We start from the raw sequence: 22,869 nt of genomic DNA on the forward strand, positions 1-22,869 counted from the left end.
TTTGACTCGAGGGCCACAATGGGTTCTTAAACTGGACCGGAGGGCCGGAACAAAAGCATGGATGGAGTGTTTGTGTGATCTAATATAAATTCAAAGTAAACATCATTACATAAAAGGGTACGGTCTTTTTTTTTTTTTTAGTTTTATTCATTTCAAATGGGCCGGATCCGGCCCACGGGCCGTAGTTTGCCCACGGCTGGTATAGGCCATGGTTAAATATGCATATTATGAAGCCTGAGTTCAAATCAAGGCTCTGCTGCTGTGACCTCAGATCTATCAGATGCAAAATGCTCTTAATTATAGCATCTAACTTTATATGGTTGTTGGAAGAATTAAATAAATGACCATATTTGTAAAAGCACTTAAAATAGTGTTAACGAAAAAGTGCATTAATTGCTGTTATTTTCTAGTATTAATTAATCACTTTCAGGCCCCAAGGCAGTTAAGATACTCAAGGAACATGTTGAAGGTGAAGCTAGACAATGCTGTGCAGATGGTAGCTACTCTGTTTCTACCTACAGGACATAAACAGTGGGTACAGGAAAACAGCCAAAATGGCAAGACATTCCATCTTACATCAGGGCACAGCAGAAATAAGATCCAAGTCACCACTGCCACTCCCCTTGCAAATGAAATTAGGAAAAACAATTCTCTCAAAGTGCTTAGCTAAACTGCTCAGTACCTTAGGAGTAAAGTAAAAGCATCTCTATGCCCGCCCCCCTCGCAACAAAGCCATGGGATTTATCAGAGATGCAATATACTTAATAAGGAAATATATATAACTACTTTCATTTCAGAATTGTGAAAGCATCTGTAAAGTGCCTTACAGGAACTTTAAGGGTCAAGTGGCTATGAATTGGATGAAGCACAAAGGAAAAAACAACAGAAAAATGGTTACTTACTTCATATTTATACTTCTCACCAGCTTTAGCCTTTTTCAGTCTTTCTAGAGCTTCCTGACGCCCTTTCTTTGATTTCTTTTCTCGCCGGGATCGAGAAGCTACAAAGCTCCCTGAATCTGACACAGCTGTAAAAAAAAAAAGCCAAATTTACATGAAATGTTACAAAATTGTCAGCCATCTTGCCTCAAAAGCAGAGGAATCCGGGATTGAACCTAACTTCTAGCCAACAGTAATACACAATTTCAATATTATACAAATGAATATTTTTTATAATGTAAATACAGTAAACCATTGATTTTTCAGACCTCGATTTAACGGACTTCAGATTTAGTGGACAAAATTTCTGGTCTGTATGTCATATGTGAAAATTAACACCTTGTTAATATTAAAATGCTTTTAACTAAGACTTGCTTATAATTAAACTAACAGTTTATTTGTTATTAATTCAGTTATTTTTAACAAATTTTAGCAAATAGGCCATATGTTGGAAAAAACACTAGTAATTTCGCTGACATAAATATTACATATCTACAATTATAGTCTACATATTTATATCCAAGAGTCACCGCTTGTAAAAAATGTTCTGCAAATGATTAGCACATGATCACACCGCATCTCCCAAGGTAACTGGTTCTGTTGTCTCATGGCATGACTTTCTGCAGCAGTTTTAGTGCAGGCTGGCAGATGTTCCCACATGTGCTAAGCCATGCTCACCCATGTGCGTGTTTACTCGCAGTGACTGGTGAATGCACACATTTACTAGACCTGTTCAGGATAAATTTAAAATTACAGTAATCCATATAGAAAACTTGTCTGTGAAATTAAATTTTTCATACATACTTAATTTTAATTACAAACGTTGTCTACATAAGTAACAACAGATAAGCTAATTAACTTGTCAATTTTTTAACATACACATTTGGAAAACCTACTTGATTATATAACAGACTTTCAGCTTTAATGGACACCCCCCCCCCTTGCCTAAATTAGTCCATTATATCAAGGTTTTACTGTAATTCACAAAGTTCATAGCTGAGCCTGTAGCTCCTGTGACTCAGAAATTTTTCTCTGAGATACAGTTGAAACAACTAAAACAGCTATTATTTTTTTCTTTAAAAGGAGAAAAATTCAAATTCAACTGATATCTCTTATAGACACTAGAGAAGAGAGATCAGCTAGCCCATACTTTTCCATTACAAATGAGGGGCCTAGGAGAGTTATAAAAGGGCTGTGTTCCATTAATCAACATTTGGCATGATTTAAGGAGCACCTGCTCTTTGCAAAGTACTAGGTGCTCTGAGAGACACAAAGATCAAAAAGATATGGTCCCCATACTCAGAGAACTTAAAATCTAAAATGGGAGATAAATAGCAACTAACTCTAAAACAATCTTTAGAAGTCATGCATGCCATAACAGGTTCAGACAAAGTATCTGGAATTTCAAAGGAGGGATAAATTGGGGTTGGGAGAATTTAACAAAGATGACTCTGAAAAGATTATTGATTTCGTCACCGATTTCCAGGCCTCACTTAGTTGGTTAGGGCATTATAAGATGATGATGAAAAATTATAAAGGTTAAAATGTTTTGTCAAAAATTACTGAAATACCAGAGGGCTTCAGTGTTCATTCATTCAACTTTTGAATTATTCATGCTTTTGGTCATTATAAACTGACGACCTCACACACATAGTGAAAAGATTTCATTCACATAATTAAGACTTTCATATACCAGCTAATGAATAACCAAGTCAAGTAAGACAGTGCTGCCTACCAGCCGAGAATTTAGGCTCAGCATGAGTGCCATCTATGCCTGTGAATTTGAGTATTTTATTGTATTTGGTGCTAATTATTCTATAAAAAGAAGTAGGCACAGAAAAGGAAAAGTATTGATAAGAGGCATCCTAATAGCTCCAACCCCACTGCAAAATTCTTAACAACATTAAGCGGTTTGACTAAGTGTTTGACTGAAATAGAAGATGCAATTTAAAGAACATGTACCAAATGCTGGCAATAAACTACTAAAAACTGCATCTCAAAAGTGAAGTATAATTAGAGATCTTATTTCTTCTAGCTTCCTGGAATTGCAATCTCTATAACATCTGCCTATTGTTTGACTTTCACATTTGACTTTTAAATCTGTTTTAGAAAGGCATTAAGTAAAAATTAAGGAATGCAGGTACTTAATGATGACAGCCACAAAATCCTGGGTGTCACTCAAATGATTAAAAAAAAATGAGCAAACCCTAACCAGTCTGGCTCAGTGGAGAGAGCATCGGCCTGCAGACTGAAGGGTCCCAGGTTCGATTCCCATCAAGGGCATGTACCTTGGTTGCAGGCACATCCCCAGTAGGAGGTGTGCAGGAGGCAGCTGATAGATGTTTCTCACTCATCGATGTTTCTAACTCTGTATTCCTCTCCCCTCCTCGCTGCAGAAAATCAATAAAATATATTTTAAAAAAATAATTTTAAAAAATGAGCAGGCCTACATGAAATGGATTCGGAGAATACTGAATATGACCACTATGAGGGAAAAGTAGGCCTCAATGTGTTCCCTTTAAGATTCCTTGACTCCTCTTGATTAAAATAATAAAACCTATAGTCTTCAAATGGACTTACTCCACAGGGTTTGGGGTGCAACAACAAATGTGACAGAGTTGCCTGTCCTCAAGGGGTTCACAGTCAAGTAAAGTAAAAGGACCTGAGGCTCCCACCATCATATAAACAGGGTGTCATATAAGAGGTAAGAGCATGGTACTGAGGAAATGTAAAAAAGAGAACTGTTAATTTTGCCTGGGAAATCAGGGAAGGCTTCACAGGAAGTTTCCAACACAGACCTAGCAAGAGGAGTAAAATTTTACTATCAGAGTACATGGTAAAAAGTGGCACAAGCATAGGAAAAGGCACGAGCCAAATTACAAAAGGATGAAAATGCAAGGTGTATTCAGAAACCGAAAGTCAGTGTAGCAGGTAAGGCATGAGAGTATAGAGCAGCCGTGGGCAAACTATGGCCCGCGGGCCGGATCCGGCCCGTTTGAAATGAATAAAACTAAAAAAAAAAAAAGACCGTACCCTTTTATGTAATGATGTTTACTTTGAATTTATATTAGTTCACACAAACACTCCATCCATGCTTTTGTTCCGGCCCTCCGGTCCAGTTTAAGAACCCATTGTGGCCCTCGAGTCAAAAAGTTCGCCCACCCCTGGTATAGAGTAAGTGGGAGAATAGATTAGGAAGAAGCAGCACAACCCAGCTGTCACTTACTGGACAACATGAGATCACACTTAACCTTTCTGAGCTGCAGTGGACGGCTGTCTTGCTGTTGTTTAAGCTGCCCAGCATATGAACCTACTTGTGAAATTTCACCTATAAGTCTTTTCTAAAATATATTTTTATTGATTTCAGAGAGGAAGGGAGAGGAAGAGCGAGGGAGAAACATCAATGATGAGAATCATGGATCGGCTGCCTCCTGCACAACCCCCACTGGGGACAGAGCCTGAAATTCAGGCTTGTGCCCTGACCGGGAATTGAACCATGACCTCCTGGTTCACAGGTCAACACTCAACCACTGAGCCACACAGGTCAGGCTCCCCTAAAGTTTTGATGGGACACAGAGGCCATATCCTACTACTGAAAGGCAGATGCTCTTTCCCAGACACCCTTGCAGCTAGGCTAGGGCATGGGCATATAAAATGGGCTTTCCCAATTAGGAACACCTGCTCAGGCTTTAAATCAGAAGCTAGTGTCAAAAGGAAAGGAGATGGGCTAGGAAAAGATTCTATAAGTAGCAACAGCTGCAGGAGGATTAAGTAACAGTGCCAGCAATGTTAACTACAGCTATAACAAGCTATAACCTCAAGTACTTGACCATGGTTGGCAACGACCTCCTCACTGGAACAGTTTTGTGACACGATTTTAATCACTATTCCTGGCTAACTAACCCCCAGGCTGACTCTCCAGTCCTCCTGGAGTTTCCGTGAACAATCCAATATCCTTCTAATAAATTCCTTTTCTGTTTAAATTAGCTAGACTTCACAAATGGAAAATAATTGACAATGGCTTGTTGTATTTATTTTTTGTTTTTATTTTATTTATTTTTCAATGGGCAATAAAATTGTAAAAAAAAAAAAAAATAGCTAGAATTGGTTTCTATAGCTTACACCTAAGGACTCAGACTAACGCAGAGCCTCAGGGTCCTCATCTCTGAAATGGGGATAATCATGTTTGTTTCATAAAGTTGTTGCAGATTAAATGAAGATACTTGGCTTTGTACTCAGCAATATAAGAGAAGTTCACTGCATGTGTGTATAGATGCAGGGCAGACACACACACTACTTAGCAGTAACATGGTCTAATGCAGTGGTTCTCAACCTTCCTAATGCCGCGACCCTTTAATACAGTTCCTCATGTTGTGGTGACCCCCAATTTCATTGTTACAAATTGAACATAATTAAAGCATAGTGATTAATCACAAAACAATACGTGTTTTCCGATGGTCTTAGGCGACCCCTGTGAAAGGGTCGTTCGATCCCCAAAGGGGTCACGACCCGCAGGTTGAGAACCGCTGGTCTAGTGTCTAGAAAACAAAAATATAACAAAGCAGTGATTTCAAGGGAGCCTCAATATAGCACTGCATAAAATTAGGCGTTTAGCCCTAGCCGGTTTGGTTTAGTGGACAGAACGTCGGCCTGAAAACTGAGGGGTCCCAGGTTCAATTCCGGTCGAGGGCACATGCCGGGGTTGTGGGCTCAATCCCCAGCAGGAGGCAGCCAATCAATGATTCTCATACTAATGCTTCTATCTCTCTCTACCTCTCCCTTCCTCTCTGAAATAAATATGTATTTTAAAAAGTTAGGCGTTTACAATCTCAACTCCATGAAAACAAAAAGCATGTCCAGCTTACCTACCACTGTTACCACTAGAGGCTGGCAGAATGCCTATGCCTAGTAGGTACATAATAAATATTTGCTGAATGAACCACTCACTGTGCGTGCTTTATTTAATTATTAAATTCTCCTTGATCCTTTTTCATATATAAAGCTAGTTATAGACCTTTCAACTTTTCACTGCCATTGTCAAGGTACCCCACCTAATACTTGAGGGGAAAAGGCCTAGATTTCCATTTTTTTGAATATGTCTCCAATGCTTCACGTAGTAAGCTAGCAAAAAAGAATAAGCATGAAAAAAATCCAGTTACAAAAATTTAATACATGGTTCAAAATTACCTTCTGAAGTGCCCCCATCCTCCCCAAAAGCAGACAAAATAATGGCCTGCAACAGTCTTTCCGGTAGCAATCTTTCTGTCTGCTCTAGAGGAAAAATTCCAGTCACAAGTCTCCAGCAACACTTAATCAACACCATGACTTAAGAGGGGTCTCAAGATTGCCAAAGAGTGATTTCTTGATGTTCACAGATGTTGTAAAGTTTTTAGGGTGAAGAAACAGCTTAGTGGCAAATCACTGATGTAGGGCTGCAGAGACTGCATGTGTTCACATCCTACATCCCATTTGTAATCCAGGCTAGTCGACTGCCTAAAATAAATTTTCCTAAAAGACAAAAGGCTAGAAGAATAAATTGAAATCTCTGATTCTTATCTAGGTGAATGCAAAGGAAGCTGATTAGGAAGCAAGTTCTCATTAATAGTGATGCACTTGAGTGACAGATGTGCTTCAGCTAAGAAAGTGAAGCATCTGATTTAAAGTCAGAAGTTCACTTAAGTCACACTTTAGTTGAACACTGTTCAAAAAATCAGAAATCAGACAAAGCCATTTGCATTTTCGTACTCAGTTTTTTGAAGTAAAAGATTACCACTGAAAATGGAGTGATACAGGACATCTGAAATGCTGAACTTCTACTTTTTTTTAAAGCTTCATCAGAGAAGACTAGATTGTGAACACTATTTCTATGCCATACTTGAACTTTCCATAGAATTTGGAAGAAAAATTGTTAATGCATAAAGTAGAAACCCGGTAGCTAGAAAGACAAAATGCATCTGTATGTTCTGGTGACAGCACTTAAAAGTTTTCTTTACAAGGTATGACAATTTCCTGGGAGTTTCTATAAAGGGGATGACATGCATCGTAGTCCTCAAGTGCATAGTTGGGGTGGCAGTAGTGAAATACTTTCCGTCAAAACTGTGCCCCGCCGGGGCCAGTCTTATAAAGGTGTGCCCAGAGCGTGGCACACGACTCACCAAAAGGAAAAAAAACAAAACAAAAAAAGAAAGGCAGGAGAGTGTGGAGACCCGCAGTGACCGAGGTGACGCAGTTTCCCAAACCAAAAGCCCCGCAGGCGGGGGGCTGCCAGGGGCAAAGGGCCCAGCAAGCAAGCCCCGTCTTATACCAGAAAAGTCCCAGCCCGGGGCGACCAAGGTCCGCGCCCAAACAGACCCGCGGCACGACTGGGGCGCGCGCCTCCTTCAGGAAAAATTAAAAGAGATCCATCCTCTAGCCTCCACCACCCACAATCATGCCACGGTCCCCGCACTCCCAACCCGGGACCCCGCGTGGCCCCAGCTCACAGTCGTCGCCGTGCACGGGCGCCATGGTCCGGGAGTCTCTCGATTCCGCGCCAACCAGCCTGAAACTGGAACGAGGGCAGAGACAGGCGCCAGCCTGAAAGCCAATCAGCGGCTCCGGAGGCTGCGGACTTCCGCCCGGAAGGCCCCTGACGTGCCGCGCCGCGCCAGGCCCCGCCCCAGGTCTTCCCGCGAGCGCGCGTTTGGGGACCTGTGGTTGACCCCTAAGGGGGAAATCGCTCTAGCGGAGCCGGAGGGAAGGAGAGCAGGAAAAAGAAGCGGTCGGGCGCTGGAAAGGAGCCGCCTGCAGACTCGCTGCGCAGGCGCGCCCATACTGATGGGAAAAGATATGGGTGCGTTGGAGCAGGGGCTTTCTGGTTCTGAGAGGTGATTTTCCCGGAAAAGAAACGCGGGCGGGCAGTACGATGGGCGTGGTTGGACCGGTTTGCCGGGAGCCTGGGAAAGCGACTGCCTCTTGCTGTGGACTCAGTCTGGCCTGATACTTAGCTTCTCAGAGTGTGAACACAGTCGCTGTGACACACACACACATAACCACGTAAAGGTATGTGCACCATCTTAGCCAAACGACCAAAAGTAGCATCACCAATAAGAGGTAATCAATCATATGCCTCCTAACGTGATGCACTTGGGAAAAGGAGCGTCAACTATATACAGTAGTCTTCTTGCAAAACAATGTTGAACCTGAATCTAATCATGAAGAAATAATCAGATCTATTCAAAGCATAGGGCAAAAGACATCTGGCCTGGACTCCTGCAGAATGTCAATGTTATGAAAGACAAAAAGGGCTTTAGATTCTTGTGTGTGGTACAAAGCATGCAATGTATGTATCTCCTTTATTGTTTAACAAACAATAAGAACAGAGACATCTGCATGTATATCTTAACAAGAGAACACTAATTAAGCCAAGAACTTAGAATGAGAATTAACCATCTTTGAGTACCATTTTATGTAGAAGTAATTTTAGCCATCAAGGCCTTTTCTCAAACTCATTAGTGCATAATGTTCTTGGCACTGTCCCCCTAGAGAGCAATGTTAGATCCATGCCCTCAAGTAATTTAACATGAAGTATTGACCAATGGGCAAATCTTTTGTGATGACTGAGCCCTAGATCATTACATAAATATGCAGTGTTAGCGTGAATAAAACCTGTCCCAAAGACAAATAGCTCTATACTAATGCTTCAGGACCTTCTAAACCAGCAGCGTGAAGTCACACTTGGAGATAGAAAACCAGAATCCACCTGTGAATTAGTAAAGGTATTGGAGCAAAGTTAAGAAAGAATTATGAGCCCTAGGGAGTTTGGCTTAATGGATAGAGCATCGGCTCGAAGACTGAAGGGTCCCGGGTTTGATTCTGGTCAAGGGCACATACCTTTGTTGCAGGCTCCATCCCCGGCCCTCTGATCAGGACAACGAATGGATGTGAGTCTCTCTCACATCGATGTTTATTTCTCTCTGTCTCTCTTCCTCCTTGCCACTTTATCTAAAAAAATATATCAGTGGAAACATATCCTCGGGTGATGATTAACAACAAAAATAAAGCACCTCTGTATTTAAAAGAAAAGTCTCGCATTAAAAAAAAAAGAATTATGTTAGAACACTAATCATATAGTCAGTCAATAGTGGATTTTAGCTGAGGATGGCAGCATGAACGTTTCTTAATTTACATATGTCCATAAAGTTTATAAAGTTTAGAGCAGTAGTTCTCAACTTTGGCTGCAAATTAGAATCATATGAGTAGTTTATCAAAGTTTAAGTGCCCACCTTTCCCCACCCCCAGCTATTAAATCATAAATTCGTAGGATGGGGTTCCAATGTGCAGCCAAAGTCAAGAACAAGGGATCTAGACAAGGAATTGCCTTACCTGTTAGAGTCATCTGCAGGATGGTTACCCTGGACATAAATATCAGGTTGAACAATATGTGGTCACTTATGCCTGGATACACCTTTTTCTGTGAGGAAGGAGGGTTCATCTCCCACCTGTTCTAAAGATTTCCACTCTTTAGTATCTTACAGCATTTAGTATTGTAGCTTCCTATGAATCAAATAATAGCTGGATTACCTAAAAGATTCTTATGTAAGGCCAGCACTACTTCAAAAGATCATCCTCAAAACAAAAGGTGTTCAAAAGCATGGGTTGCTTCCAGATTTTGGCTATTTTGAATAATACTGCTATGGACAGCATGTTCTTTTTAAATATATATATATATATAATTGATTTCACAGAGGAAGGGTTGGAGAGAGAGAGAGATAGAAACATCAATGATGAGAGAGAATCATTGATCAGCTGCCTCCTGCACAACCCCCAGTTGGGTCACATGTGCCCTGACTAGGAATTGAAACCGTGACCTCCTGGTTCATAGGTCGATGCTCAACCATTGAGCCATGCTGGCTGGCAGCATGTTCTTTTTAAAGGCAATTTTTTTTACCATTGCATTGTCTTGGTACTTTTATCAAAAATCAATCTACCACATATATGTGGGTCTATTTCTGGATTTTTCTATTTTGTCCCATTTATATGTCTATGCTAATATGTTGACTACTGTAGCTTTACAGTGTCTTAAAATCAGAGAGTCTGAGTTTCCAACATGTTCTTTTATTTTTTCAGAATTATTTTGGCTAATCTAAGTCTTTCATATTTTCATATAATTTTTAGAATGAGGTAGTCAATTCCTACCAAAAAGTTTGCTGGGGTTTGGACTGGGTTTGTATTGAATCTATAGATTAATTTGAAGAAAATAGACATTTTTAACAATTTTGAGTTTCCCAACCCATGGACACAGTATATGTCTCCCTTTTTGTATGTTTTCTTTCCTTTTTCTTGGCAGTCCTTTAAGTTTTCAGTGGACACAACTTCCGCATGTTTCATTAAATTTATCCTTAAGTCGTTCGTGTTTTGATGCTGCTTTGAATTGGTATTGTTTTTTTAAATTTTAATTTCCAATTGTTTGTTGCCACCTAAGATTTTAATGCCAGCCCCAAACAGATAACCAGCTTTCTCTTCACTCAACTAGGGCAGGTGACATGACTGTGGGAACATCATTTTCTTTCTTTGGCATTTCTGCTGAATTGTCCCTTATGCAGAGACGTGTATGGAACATTACTAATGAGCCACCCAACATTTTGTTTTCCTTTGGAGCCCGGCATAGAGCTTGGGAGCAAAGCCATTTTTAAATTGGCACCTTGGTTTTAATTTCAAGACCCTGGCACAAAGTGTCTTAACTGCCTAGATTTATTTCACGACATTAAAGTCCATTTTCTTAAATCAGAAGTTTAGAAACATTATATGTTGTTCTTTTCCTCTGTGGATTTTCACAAGACATGTAACTGTGTTTCTCTTACAATCACCAATTTATGCAGATGCTTTTATCCACAGTCAGGAATTGGGAGAAGTTCTTAGAAATCCTTTAACGTGTGGCCTCACCCACAAAATAACTTCTTGGAAATTCACAGTTGAAGATAATGACTCCCTTTTGCCTTGGTTGGTGAGAGAATGGGAGAGAGGAAATGAAGGAGAAAGAACAAGCTGGGTTCTCTGGTCAAGCGCAGAAATTTTGCATCACGAAAGGGCTCTGGAAAGCAGCAAAAAACATGGGAAAGATGTAGTGAAAATTACAAAATGTATTATGTTCAGTTTTTCTCCAAGTCAGTTACACATCTGGCACAACGTCAGTTGTTCTGTTAGGGAGAAAAATGTCTACAAAACCCCAGCAATGTATTAAAATACTTGTTACGAGGTGAGGAGAAGAAAACAATTTCTGTTACTTGGCTTATCACTCTGACATCTTAGAGAAGTTGTGTTAATGGCCCCAAGGATGGATAAATGTGTGTCTTTGTGTGGAGCTTAGTTCTTTTCGCAAGTTTCTGCAAATTGAAACTCCTGTGTGCCTAAAAAGAAAGCTTATAAATTCCAAAGTTCCTTGCTCCCTACAGTTTCTCTGTGCATCTATTTTTATTTGACACTAGGTATTCTTCAGATCCAAACTCCATCCTCAGACTTTTGATGACGAACTACCTGTAATTAACTGTAATTAAAATAACAAAATGCTAATTAAGCCATTCATTTCTACAGTAACTTAAAATACCTCTACCTGGGCCTGCTTCTGACATTTGTGGGAAAAGTCACCTCTTCATCCTCCAGAGAATCTAGTCGTCGCCTTTAGTGAAACTGTGGGCCATGTGGGTTGGTTATGGCATCAATATTTTACCAATGCACCTTTGTTCAGATCACTTCATGTCATTGCTATCTCATTCAGTATATTATTAAAAACAAAAACTCTATAACTCAATCTAGCCTTGGTTATTTAACAATATAAAGGCTGTATTGAAATTTGAGAACTGCTGCTTTAAGGTTTACTATGCTGTCAAACTTAAATCTTATTCATTTTATGGAAAGGCCTAGAGTTGCTTAGCATCATATCCATGTTTGTTGCACCTAGTGGAGCTTCTGAGTTTTGTACTGCTTCATGGGAAAAAAAAAAAACCCAAACCATATATATATATATATATGCCACAGCCAGAGCTGCTCCTCTGTGCCACACCACAGGATATGCCAACCCAGATATCCAGATTCTGTTCACATTTTCCTGCTAAAAGCCCATGCTCTACCACCCCTTGTACCTAAGGATATGCAACTTTTCAGTAAGTTTACCGCCAAGAGATTGGCCCTAAGGAAGAGGCCACATAGGCTCTGGAAGCAGGCTGAGGTCATTTGGAAAGAAAACTCCAAAATGTTCTAGAAATGGGGGTGAGGAACTCTAGGAGTGCATATTGGGAGCGAGGGGGGGGGGGGATCCATGGCCACATGGACTCCTCAGAGGAAGAGGTACCTGCAAAAATGCTTGGATCTGAAAAGAAGCTTTGCGGGGTGAGGGCTATAAGGAACTGTGGGGAGAGGTCCAATACAAATATAGCATCTATTTCCTTGGGTTTCTCAGTCGCTTCTAGACACAATTTCCACGGGGTTTTCTCCCTATTGCCCTCTAAACTCGTCCCATGTTGAGGATTCTCTCCTAACAGTCCTCGTATGATTTGGAAAAACAAGTGTGTCAGTCCTCTTAAACATGGCAGCCAAGGCAATGATCCCTGCCCACTAGTGAGGTCTAGTAAGGTCAACAGAATGCTGCTGAGGAATTCGTGCAAAAGAAGGGTGGTTTTACCAGCTCTGGAGCTGAGGCCTAGTTATCATCCACACCTCCTGGGCCATGAGGATACTCATCCCCCAAATTCCTGTGATGGGGATGATACAGTTTGCTTCCCCGACGATGCTTTTTATCTCTGAGGGTCAGGAGCTTCAAGAACTCGTCACAGAGTTGGAGAATAGGGGCTGAAATCCACCCCTCCCTTTGTTCACCAAGTGGGGCTGCTTGGAGCCAGAGGAGCAAAGGTGCTATATAGGGTAGCTGAGATCTGCTGCTGGCCTGTTTCTAACTCTGTGGGCCTGCTTGACTAGACTCCATCCACTGACAACTCTCAGAGCTCCGAAGCGCCCCTTGTGGTAGACCACAGAGAATTGTTCAGGGAGATCCCCTGAGACCATTTTCACTCATGAGATTCTCAAAAGTAGAGAAGATCCCTGAAAACCACCAATAAGTGTTCAGATAATAGACACCTTCATAATCCAAAGGTAGGTGGCTTCATTTGTTGACCTAAGTCTGTGCTAAGAATACAGTATGTTGCCCTAACTGGTTTGGCTTAGTGGATAGAGCGTCGGCCTGCGGACTCAAGGGTCCCAGGTTTGATTCCGGTCAAGGGCATGTACCTTGGCTGCGGACACATCTCCAGTAGGGGGTGTGCAGGAGGCAGCTGATCGATGTTTCTAACTCTCTATCTCTTTCCCTTTCTCTCTGTAAAAAATCAATAAAATATATATATTTTTTTAAAAAAAGAGAAAAGAATACAGTATGTAATTGTATTGGTAGCCCTGTCTTGGTTCTATTTACTTTATAGTCAGAATTAATCAAAACCTCTCCTCTCATCTTTCTCGTACTCATGACAAATAATCGCCTACTCTAAGCAGGAGTTAATTGAGCAAATAGATTGGCAATGATTCTTCTTTTGGATGTGAGACAGAAGCTTGGAAATATAATCAAATGCACTGTTATTCTTTTTTCCCCCCAAATGCATTGTTATTCTAAGGGATGACAACAAGAGGCAATTTCAAAATAAGCCTCTTGTGAACCATTGGGCCTTGATGACACAAGAGTGATTTTTCCATTACTGAGAAGAGCAAACCAGTGCAAATAGAGGCGGATGATGTCTTCCTGACAGCTGAACCAAGCTTCAGCTTAGTTTTAGAGAAACCTCCCGTTCAAGGTTTCTGTGCTGTGTCAAGTTGGGGCATCATTTCAATGGATCCAGTAAATCAATAATGGAAGCAATAATGTATCCAGGACTTGGTGTGTGTGTTTTTTTTTCTCTTTTAGTCTTCTATCTGGAACCTACCCCTATGGTGTGGCTTACCTCTGATGGCCCATCCCAGCCTCTTATCCATGGGGATAAGAATGAAGATGAGGAGAAAGCATAGGAATGAAGAAGGAAGAGGTACCTGCAAAAATGCTTGGAGATGAAAAGAAGCATTGCAGGGTGAGGCTATAAGGAACTGTGGGGAGAAGTCCAATACAAATATAGCATCTATTTCCTTGGGTTTCTCAGTCGCTTCTTTTTTTTCAAAATATATTTTGACTTCAGACAGAAAGGGAGAGGGAGAGAGAGATAGAAACATCAATGAGAGAGAATCATTGATCAGCTGCCTCCTGCACGCGCCATACTAGGGATTGAGCCCACAACCCGGGCATGTGCCCTGATCAGGAATTGAATCATGACCTCCTGGTTCATAGGTCGACGCTCAACCACTGAGCCACCACGGCCAGGCCTCAGTCACTTCTAAACACAAGTTCCACAGGGCTTTCTCCCTATTGCCCTCTAAACTCCTCCCATGTTGAGGATTCTCTCCTAACAGTCCTTGTGTGGTTTGGAAAAACAAGTGTATCAGTTCAGTCAGGGAAGCAGAACCACTTTGAGCTGTGGAGAAAGGGATTCATTATAGGAGACGTGGCTGGTTGTGTGAGGGACTCGGGGAGTGGAGATCTAGAGGATAGTTAGAGGATGGGAGAAACCACCCACCTGGCAGTCAGAAGCCCAGTATATCCAGCTCCCAAAGTGGAAGCACACAGGAAGCTACTCCTATCTCCGTGGGGCTGCACAAATGCCCCATGGTGGGCCTGGGGCTGTTGTTAGTCAACATTTTGGAAGAAGATCTGGACATAGAGTGAAGGAACACAAGGACCAGCTGGGACCCTCCATTCATCACCACACTCAACTATGACAACCTTTGGAGAATTCCTCTTTTGGCCAACTCTTGCCCAGAGTCCTAAGGAAAGGGGATCCTTGGAAATGGGGTTCCAGCTCACCAAGGTGGCACACGACACACTGCCACACTAGAAAACTAGCAGTGAATTCACTGACAGAGCACCCCCAGCCACTGGGCCAGCATCCATACAGAGAGAGTGCAGGATGGATGCCAGATGGATGGGAAAGTTGAAAGGATCCTTCTGTTGATCAGAGAGCAAGTTTGACCATCCTGGTGATTAGAGTATGTGAGAAAGTGACGGAGAGTTTTCCTGTTAGCATGGGACAAAAAATCTTTACGTGGCTAAGGTGAATTTAGATGGACAGCAGTCTTCATTCTGAACTGAAGTATGATACGTTAATATCAGCAGCCAAAGTTCCCATAGTACTTTGCTGCAGCCAGATTTTAAAAGAATCTTTTTTCTCAGAAAGGACCAAAAACATGCATATTTACAGTGTTCTGCCCTAGCTGGTCTTGCTCAGTGGATAGAGCATCTGCCCAGGGAATGAAGGGTCCAGGTTCAATTTCAACTAAGGGCACATATCTCAGTTGCAGGCTCTATCTATCCCCTGACCTGGTTCAGACGTGTGCAGGAGGCAACCAATTGATGTGTCTCTCTCACTTTGATGTTTCTCTCTGTCTCTCCCCCTCCTTTCCACTCTCTCTAAAACTTAATGGGAAATTTGATTTTGTTAATCCTCGGTTGCGTTCTTTTACCACACAGTGTTATCTGAGAAGAAATTACCTCAATACAAATTGTGAAGCTCCTACATGGTTAAAATGTACACATTTCTCATCAGTGGTGCTTAGAATAGCTCCTTAGAAGAGAAAAATGCTTATTTGAATCTAAGTACATGTGAGAGATTTCTTTTCTCTATCTTTATTCTCCCATTTAAATAAAGGGCTTAGTTGTATATTAATGCCTCAAGGTCTTGACCACTTTTTATCTTGAAAAAACAAAGAGAGAAAATGTTTGTCATTCCAGGAGCATAATCAGTTGAGGCAGCACACAATGACAGAGTTAATTCACCAATGGCATTTGCTGCCATAGCTCCATTGAGGCACAGAGGACATGAAACAATGGCCTTTTTCACAAGTGCAGCTTTCACCACAACCTGCCTGTCCCTGCACAACAGGGCATCCGAGCGCCAGCCCAGAGCGCGGCAATTGTCAGTGAACAACAGCCCAGAAGAGGCAAGAGGAGGTTTGCAGTAAATAAAGCAAGAACCCCCAGCAACTTGGATCTCTGCTTATTCAATCACTGGGACGCGACTAGCCCTCTGAGCTTGAGTTTGAGCTTAACCTTTGGTCAAGTGCTCCAATAAGCCCAGAGAAAGAAAAATTTCACCCGTGACTCCAAAGAACTCCAAAGAAAGGACACTAGAAAAATAGGGAAAGCAGGACAGGAGCTGACATGGTGGGCCACCAGGAATGCACCATGGAAGAGGACAGCAGAGACAATTGCACTCCCAAGTTCTGGCACAAGGTATTGTACATGCTTGTTTGTTGATTTTTGCCTCTTTGAATATCCAAGTAGCTTCAAAAAGTAAAGTCTTATGTATCTGCAAGTATAATGGACCTGTACTAATGAATAGAGTCACACTCAGAATGGAAATATTACCCTCTCTGTTTTAAGGTGATACAAAAGAAAAAATATGGCTAATGTTTGTTTATTTCCCTTACAAAGCATGCAAGCTCCCCATAGAGTTAGATGATAGGAACAAATTCTCTTTCTTAAAAACAAAGCAAAACAAAAAACCCAAGTCAAATCAGGATAAGGAAATGTAGGTAGCTTAAGGGGAAGAATGATGTCGTGGGAGCCTGAGGGTGATGGAGAATGTTTTATTTATTTTTTTAATGTATTTTTTATTGATTTCAGAGAGGAAGGGAAAGGGAGGAAGAGATAAGAAACACTGCACACCCCACACTGGGGATCGAGCCCACAACCCGAGCATGTGCCCCGACTGGGAATTGAACCTTGATCTGGTTCATAGGCTGACACTCAACCACTGAGCCACGCCAGCTGGGCACAATGGAGAATGTTTTAGCAAAATATTCATTATCTATACAATTAGAAATTCTCCTAGTAGAAAGGTCACAAAATCCTGATTACGACACCCACTTCTGGATTCTTTGCAATGCAACTAGCACATAAGTGGGACGACCTTGTGTGAGCTTTTATTTATTTGGGGAGGGGGAGGTGCTTAGGGGAATGTGCATTTTAGTGGAGCTTTGTTTTTGTGTGTGTGTGTGTGTTTGTTTTAAATATTTATTGTTGAGAGTATTACAGGTGTCCCCATATTTTCCCCTCCACTCGGTTCCCACAACCTCAGGCCTTCACCAAGTGATGTGAAGAAGAGGTTAGGACCAAGGAAAGCTTCCTAGCAATGATGTAATTTCTCTGCTTCATGGTAAAGCTGGTTTCATGTCACTTCCTTGAAAGTGGTTTCTCAGGCCTCAGGACACAGGCCCTGCTCTTTTTTGTCCCAGCACCCCTTCAGAACCCTTGGAGTGGTTGTGGATGGCTAGTTAAAGCACCATATGCCCCAGAAAGTAGTATAGGTCCGAATCTACAAGCACTTGACCTATGATTGGTAGAGCATTTACACACTCAATCTCTTTCCCATTTGCCTCCATATTATCTCAGATTTAGAGACATTTGTGTGTTGAAGGCTCATGAGTTTTACCAGCTCATTTTATTGAGTTAAGGGGGGAATCAGGAGGCATTTTTACCCATTCATCGTTCATCATTCTAAAAACAGTTTTGAAGTGGTATCAAAACAACTAAATTCAGCTTCTGACTGGTGCGGATGTGTACAATTGAAATTATCTTTCTAGGTCCAGTCACGTAAAATTAAATCTGTGCAAATATCACTCTATACTCTTATACCTTTTGTTAATTAAAAAATAGCCAATGGATTCTAATCTCATGAATCTCCCAATACCATCCTTTGTCACTTAAAATAACAGCTGACATTTTTAGTCCTTAGTAGGTGGCATGCCCTGTACTAAGTACATTACATGCCTTATTTCATGTGATTATATTCAACAAAAGTGCTCAAGCTTCTAATAACTAGCCTATTTTGCTAACTGGTGCCTCATTTTTCCCTAGTTAAATGGAATGGATTCATTCAACTTCCTTGGGCAATCAAGATGAATTACATTATTAAATGTAACAATAATAAAGAAGTGATTGCATTAACTTTTATAAGCTGAACTTTCTGATTGCCAGCCCTTATGTGCATCATACATTGGTACTCCCAAGCCGACACATGACCATTTCGGACTATTGCTTATGGTGCTGTTTACCAGCTGATAGTTATAAGCATTGTCATTAAATATTATATCTGAATGCTGAGGATAATTATGAATTTAATAATATTTTTTATCTCTCGAGGAATACAAATTCCCTTTAAATGAGAGAGTTGGTTGTCCACTTTCCACATATTTAACTTTGGTTCTTGATTGACACTTATTTGGAAATAAGAGAATGCCTGAACATATCTTAATTCATCTTGCCCCAATTCCTGTGAGGAAGATATTATGTTACTCTCATTTTCAAGTAAGAAAAATGAAGTTCACAGAGGTTCATTAAGTAAACTGTGCAAGGTAGTAAGGGTAGGGCTGGAATTCAGTTTCTTGGATTCCAATTTTACCTTTTCTTTCAACTTACACTGTCAAGTAAGGTAGCCTCTAGCCATTTATGGGTATTTAAATTTAAGTTCATTAAATAAAATTTAACATTTAGTTCCTCAGTTACACTAGATACATCTCAAATGCTCAATAACCACCTGGCTACCTTATTTTGGACAGCTAGATAATGCACATATAGACTATTCCATCATGACAGAAATTTCTATTGGTTAACGTTGCTTTAAGCTGTAATGTCTCTTTTAGATATGTTAACACGTTCTCAAAATATATTGCAGTTCTGTTACAAGTAATATAGATTTAAAATTTTACAGTAAAATCTCATTTATTTGAAGTCTCCTCATTTGCATAGCACCAAGTTAACTTTGATCTGCAAATTAATAATATAGATAAGAGTCAAGGAGACACTAAACGCACTTCAGAGACCAAAGCTTTTTAAGCACCATCAAATAATTTCAGAAGCACTCACTTAGATGCAAGCAATTGATATGATAATTACACATCATTTTTATTTATTCATTAAAACAGGGATCCCCTAAGGTGCCCTGGTAGGAAATAATGTGGTTAGCCTAGTTCTTTCTGGCAACCATTCTGCTATTTTTAATTATATGTAAAATTATTTTATACTACTGATTTACCTTCTTCTGTTCCTTTGGATCATAAATTTGTAGCATAAAATACTTTCATGCTGAAATTTTTACTAGCTCAAGATCTAACTCCAAAGCTCTTGCTTCTTCCACTATCTCCCAGGATTCCCTGAAAGGAACGCTTCTGTGGGCCCCCCAGAGAGCAAGACACATTGTAGGGGTTTGATAGTTAACTACAGATTGAATGACAGAGATGGTTCTTTCAAGATGCCACTTATTGGAGTGGACTCCAATTTTCTATAGCGAATTCATAGATCAAAATGAAAACATTTCTTCTTTCCTCTACCAGTCTTTGCTGAAAAATCTTCATGGTGAGATAAGGGCTTCCATTCCCACTCAACACCCCTACATTCTGTCTCTATGAATTTGCCTATTCTGGACATTTCCTATAGTAGAATCATACAATATGTGGTCTTTTACTAGTATGTCTAGCTTCTTTCACTTAGCATATGTTTTCAAAGTTCATTACTGTTGTGGCATGTATCAGTACTTCATTCCTTTTAATGGCCAAATAATATTCCACTGTATGGATATACCACAATTTGTTTCTCCATTCATCAGTCAGTGGATATTTGGGTTGTTTTCACTTCTTAGTTATTGTGAATAATGTTGATATGACATTCGTCTACAAGGTTTTTTGTGGACATATATGTTCAAGTCTCTTGGGTATATACCTTCGAGTGGAGTTGCTAGGTCAAAGATTAACTCTATTTTTAATTTTTTGAGAAAGTGGCAAACTGTTTTCCAAAGAGGTCACACCAGCCCTGGCCAGTTTGACTCAATGAATAGAGCATCGACCTGTGGCTTGATGGGTCCCAAGTTCAATTCTGGTCAAGAGCATGTACCTCGGTTGCAGGTTCAATCCCCAGTAGGGGCTGTGCAGGAGGCAGCCAATTGATGATATTCCTCTCTCATTGATGTTTCTATCTCCCTTCCTCTACAGCAATGTGTGGAGGTTCCATTTTTCTCTATGTCCTCAACAACACTTGTTATTTTACATTCTTAAAAATTATAGCTATTCTAGTGGGTGTGAAGTTGTATCTCATTGTGGGTTTCTTTTTAAATCCTCCTCCAAGGAATGAGGATATTTTTTCCATTGATTTTTAGAGAGAATGGAAGGGCGGAAGAGAGAGAGAGAGAGAGAGAGAGAGAGAGAGAGAGAGAGAGAGAGAGAAAGAGGGGGGGTGAGAGAGACACATTGATTGGTTGCCTCCCTTACAAGCCCTGATTGGGGGCAGGGATCAAATCTTGACCCAGAATCAAACCTGAGGCCCTCCAGTGCACAGGCTGGTGCTCTAACCACTGAGCTGTGCCAGCTAGGGCTCATTGTGGTTTTGATTTGCATGTCCCTAATGGCTAATGATGTTGAGCATTTTTCGTGTGTTTATTGGCCATTTGTATGTGTTCTTTGGAGAAATATCAATTCAAATCCTTTGTCCATTTTATTTATTTATTTATTTTTGTTACCCCTCACCTGAGGATATTTTTCCACTGATTATTTTAGAGAGAGTGGAAGGGAGGGGGAGAGACAGAGAGAGGAAACATCAATGTGAGAGAGACACATTGATTGGTTGCCTTCAGCATGCACCCCAACCAAGGTACGTGCCCTTGACCAGAATCGAACCCCGGACCCTTCAGCCCATGGGCCAACATTTTATCCACTGAGCCAAACTGGCTAGGACCATTTAATATTTTTAAGTTAAATTTATTGGGGTGACATTGGTTTTTAAGGTTATATAGGTTTCAAGTGTACACTTCCATGATACATGATCTGTATATTGTATTGTGTGCCCACCACCCAAAGTCAAATCATCTTCTGTCGCCATATATTTGGCCCTCTTTACCCTTTATACTTCCCCAACCCCCTTCCCTCTGGTAACCATCATACTGTTGTCTGTGTCTATGAGTTTCCGTTTTATATCTGAAACACCCCCGCCCAGCCCAACAGTGGAGAGCTGCACTGCAGAACCCCATGCTCTGTCAGGAGTCTGCTGGCTTAGTCACTGTTCGCTCTACTCCACTTGCCCTGCTGGACTGCCCTCAAGCAGCTCTCTGTTCCTCCTGGTCAAAGAAAGTGCCTGGTACCACTGGCTTCCTCCCCTTTCCAGGCTGAGTGCACCACGAGCTACAAGCTCTGGGCTGCAGGGCTGAGTCTGAGGGCCATCTGAGCTTTCCTCCCCTCTAATCTCCCCTTATATTCCCGGTTGCCCACCTTTAGATGTTTCAATACACAGGTCTTGCAGGTGTGCCTCTGTATTGAGCAGGGAATTCTTTGTTGAATTATAGTTGGTTAACTTGTTGAAATTTCAGGGGGAGAGGCCAAAGGGATCTTTCACTTGGCCATTCCTCTGATGGCAGTCCTATGTCCATTTTAAATTATGTCATTTGTCTCAAAGACCTATCTCTGCCCTAAAGTAGGGTTTCTCAACCTTGGCATTTTGACATTTGGGGCCAGATCATTCTTTTCTGTGAGGAATTTTCGTGTGTATTGTAGGATGTTTAGCAGCATCCCTGGTCTCTACCTAGATCAGCCGTGGGCAAACTACGACCCGCAGGCCGGATCCGGCCCGTTTGAAATGAATAAAACTAAAAAAAAAAAAAGACCGTACCCTTTTATGTAATGATGTTTACTTTGAATTTATATTAGTTCACACAAACACTCCATCCATGCTTTTGTTCCGGCCCTCAGGTCCAGTTTAAGAACCCATTGTAGCCCTCGAGTCAAAAAGTTTGCCCACCCCTGCTAGATGCTAGTCACATGCCCCTCCCCCACTGTGACAATCAAAACTGTGTCTAGACACTAAAAATTCACACTTGGGAGGGGGGCATAAAATCTCCCCTAGTCAAGAGCTGGTGCTCTAAATAATCCTCCTATGCAGCTAAGAAATACATGGAAACGTAACCCAGTTTTAAGTGGAATGTTGAGGGCAGAAGTTTATCTGAGTGGGTTGAGGATGAGACAAGAAACTGGACCCTGGGAGTGTGAACTAATCTCCCCAATATTTATTTTACGAGAGATTAATATCAAGATTATAAATGAGACTTAGGGAACATTATGAGATAAACAGTAATCCTGTATAATAAAAGGCTAATATGCAAATTGACTGATAAACAGTAATCCTATATAATAAAAGGCTAATATGCAAATCGACTGAATGGTGGAATGACCGGGCATTATGACACGCACTGACCACCAGGAGGCAGGTGCTCAACATAGGAGCTGCCCCCTGGTGTTCAGTGTGCTCCCACAGGGGGAGCACTACTCAGCCAGAAGCTGGGCTCATGGCTGACGAGCACAGCAGCAGTGGCAGGAGCCTCTCCTGCCTCCGCAGAAGCGCTAAGGATGTCTGACTGCTGGCTTAGGCCTGTGGGACTATGCTGTCAGTCGGGCATTCCCTGAGGATGCCTGGACTATGGAGAGGGCACAGGCCGGGCTGAGGGATGCCCCCCAAGTGCACTAATTCCATGCACTGGGCCTCTAGTTTAATATAAAAACACAAAAGGAGTTGTAAGACTATATATGAAAGTATCAAAAGTATGGCATAGTATATCTAAAACAATAAGGTTTCTGAGAAGGGGAATTTACTATGAGCTGGTCTCTGGGGCAGAGTGTCATCCCTTGACCCTCCTAGGCATGAAGTACAAATGAATGTTAAGTGCTCTTGCCTTTCCTGGTAGGTAGCTCTCTTGGCTTCACTTCTCAGGTTAATCTCATCTCTAGGTGTGGATGTGTTCATATCTGTGTCAGAGATAGATTGTTGGGTTGCAAGGAATAGGACCCA

The 22,869-nt window shown here is 41.3% G+C and overlaps 1 protein-coding gene and 1 long non-coding RNA gene across 5 annotated transcripts in view; one reads left to right on the forward strand and one right to left on the reverse strand.

Annotated features, from left to right (window-relative positions):
* POLA1 (DNA polymerase alpha 1, catalytic subunit) overlaps positions 1-7,542 on the reverse strand; it is a 316,833-nt gene extending 309,291 nt beyond the window's left edge. For all 4 annotated transcript variants that reach the window (XM_036304556.1, XM_036304554.1, XM_036304558.1 and 1 more), the window contains exons 1-2: positions 7,421-7,542; positions 903-1,027 (exon numbers count right to left, since the gene is read on the reverse strand). In XM_036304556.1, the coding sequence (XP_036160449.1) occupies positions 903-1,027; positions 7,421-7,445 (150 nt within the window). In that variant the 5' untranslated portion in view covers positions 7,446-7,542. The remainder of the gene's footprint in view (positions 1-902; positions 1,028-7,420) is intronic.
* Positions 7,543-7,619: 77 nt separating this feature from the next.
* LOC118654554 lies at positions 7,620-16,269 on the forward strand. The gene is made up of 3 exons (XR_004967004.1): positions 7,620-7,979; positions 13,864-14,023; positions 15,775-16,269. It is a non-coding gene; the product is annotated as an uncharacterized LOC118654554 (long non-coding RNA).
* Positions 16,270-22,869: the final 6,600 nt, after the last annotated feature.

Source organism: Myotis myotis, unplaced genomic scaffold (assembly GCF_014108235.1).
Source record: "Myotis myotis isolate mMyoMyo1 unplaced genomic scaffold, mMyoMyo1.p scaffold_m19_p_4, whole genome shotgun sequence".
Classification (NCBI taxonomy): Eukaryota; Metazoa; Chordata; class Mammalia; order Chiroptera; family Vespertilionidae; genus Myotis; species Myotis myotis.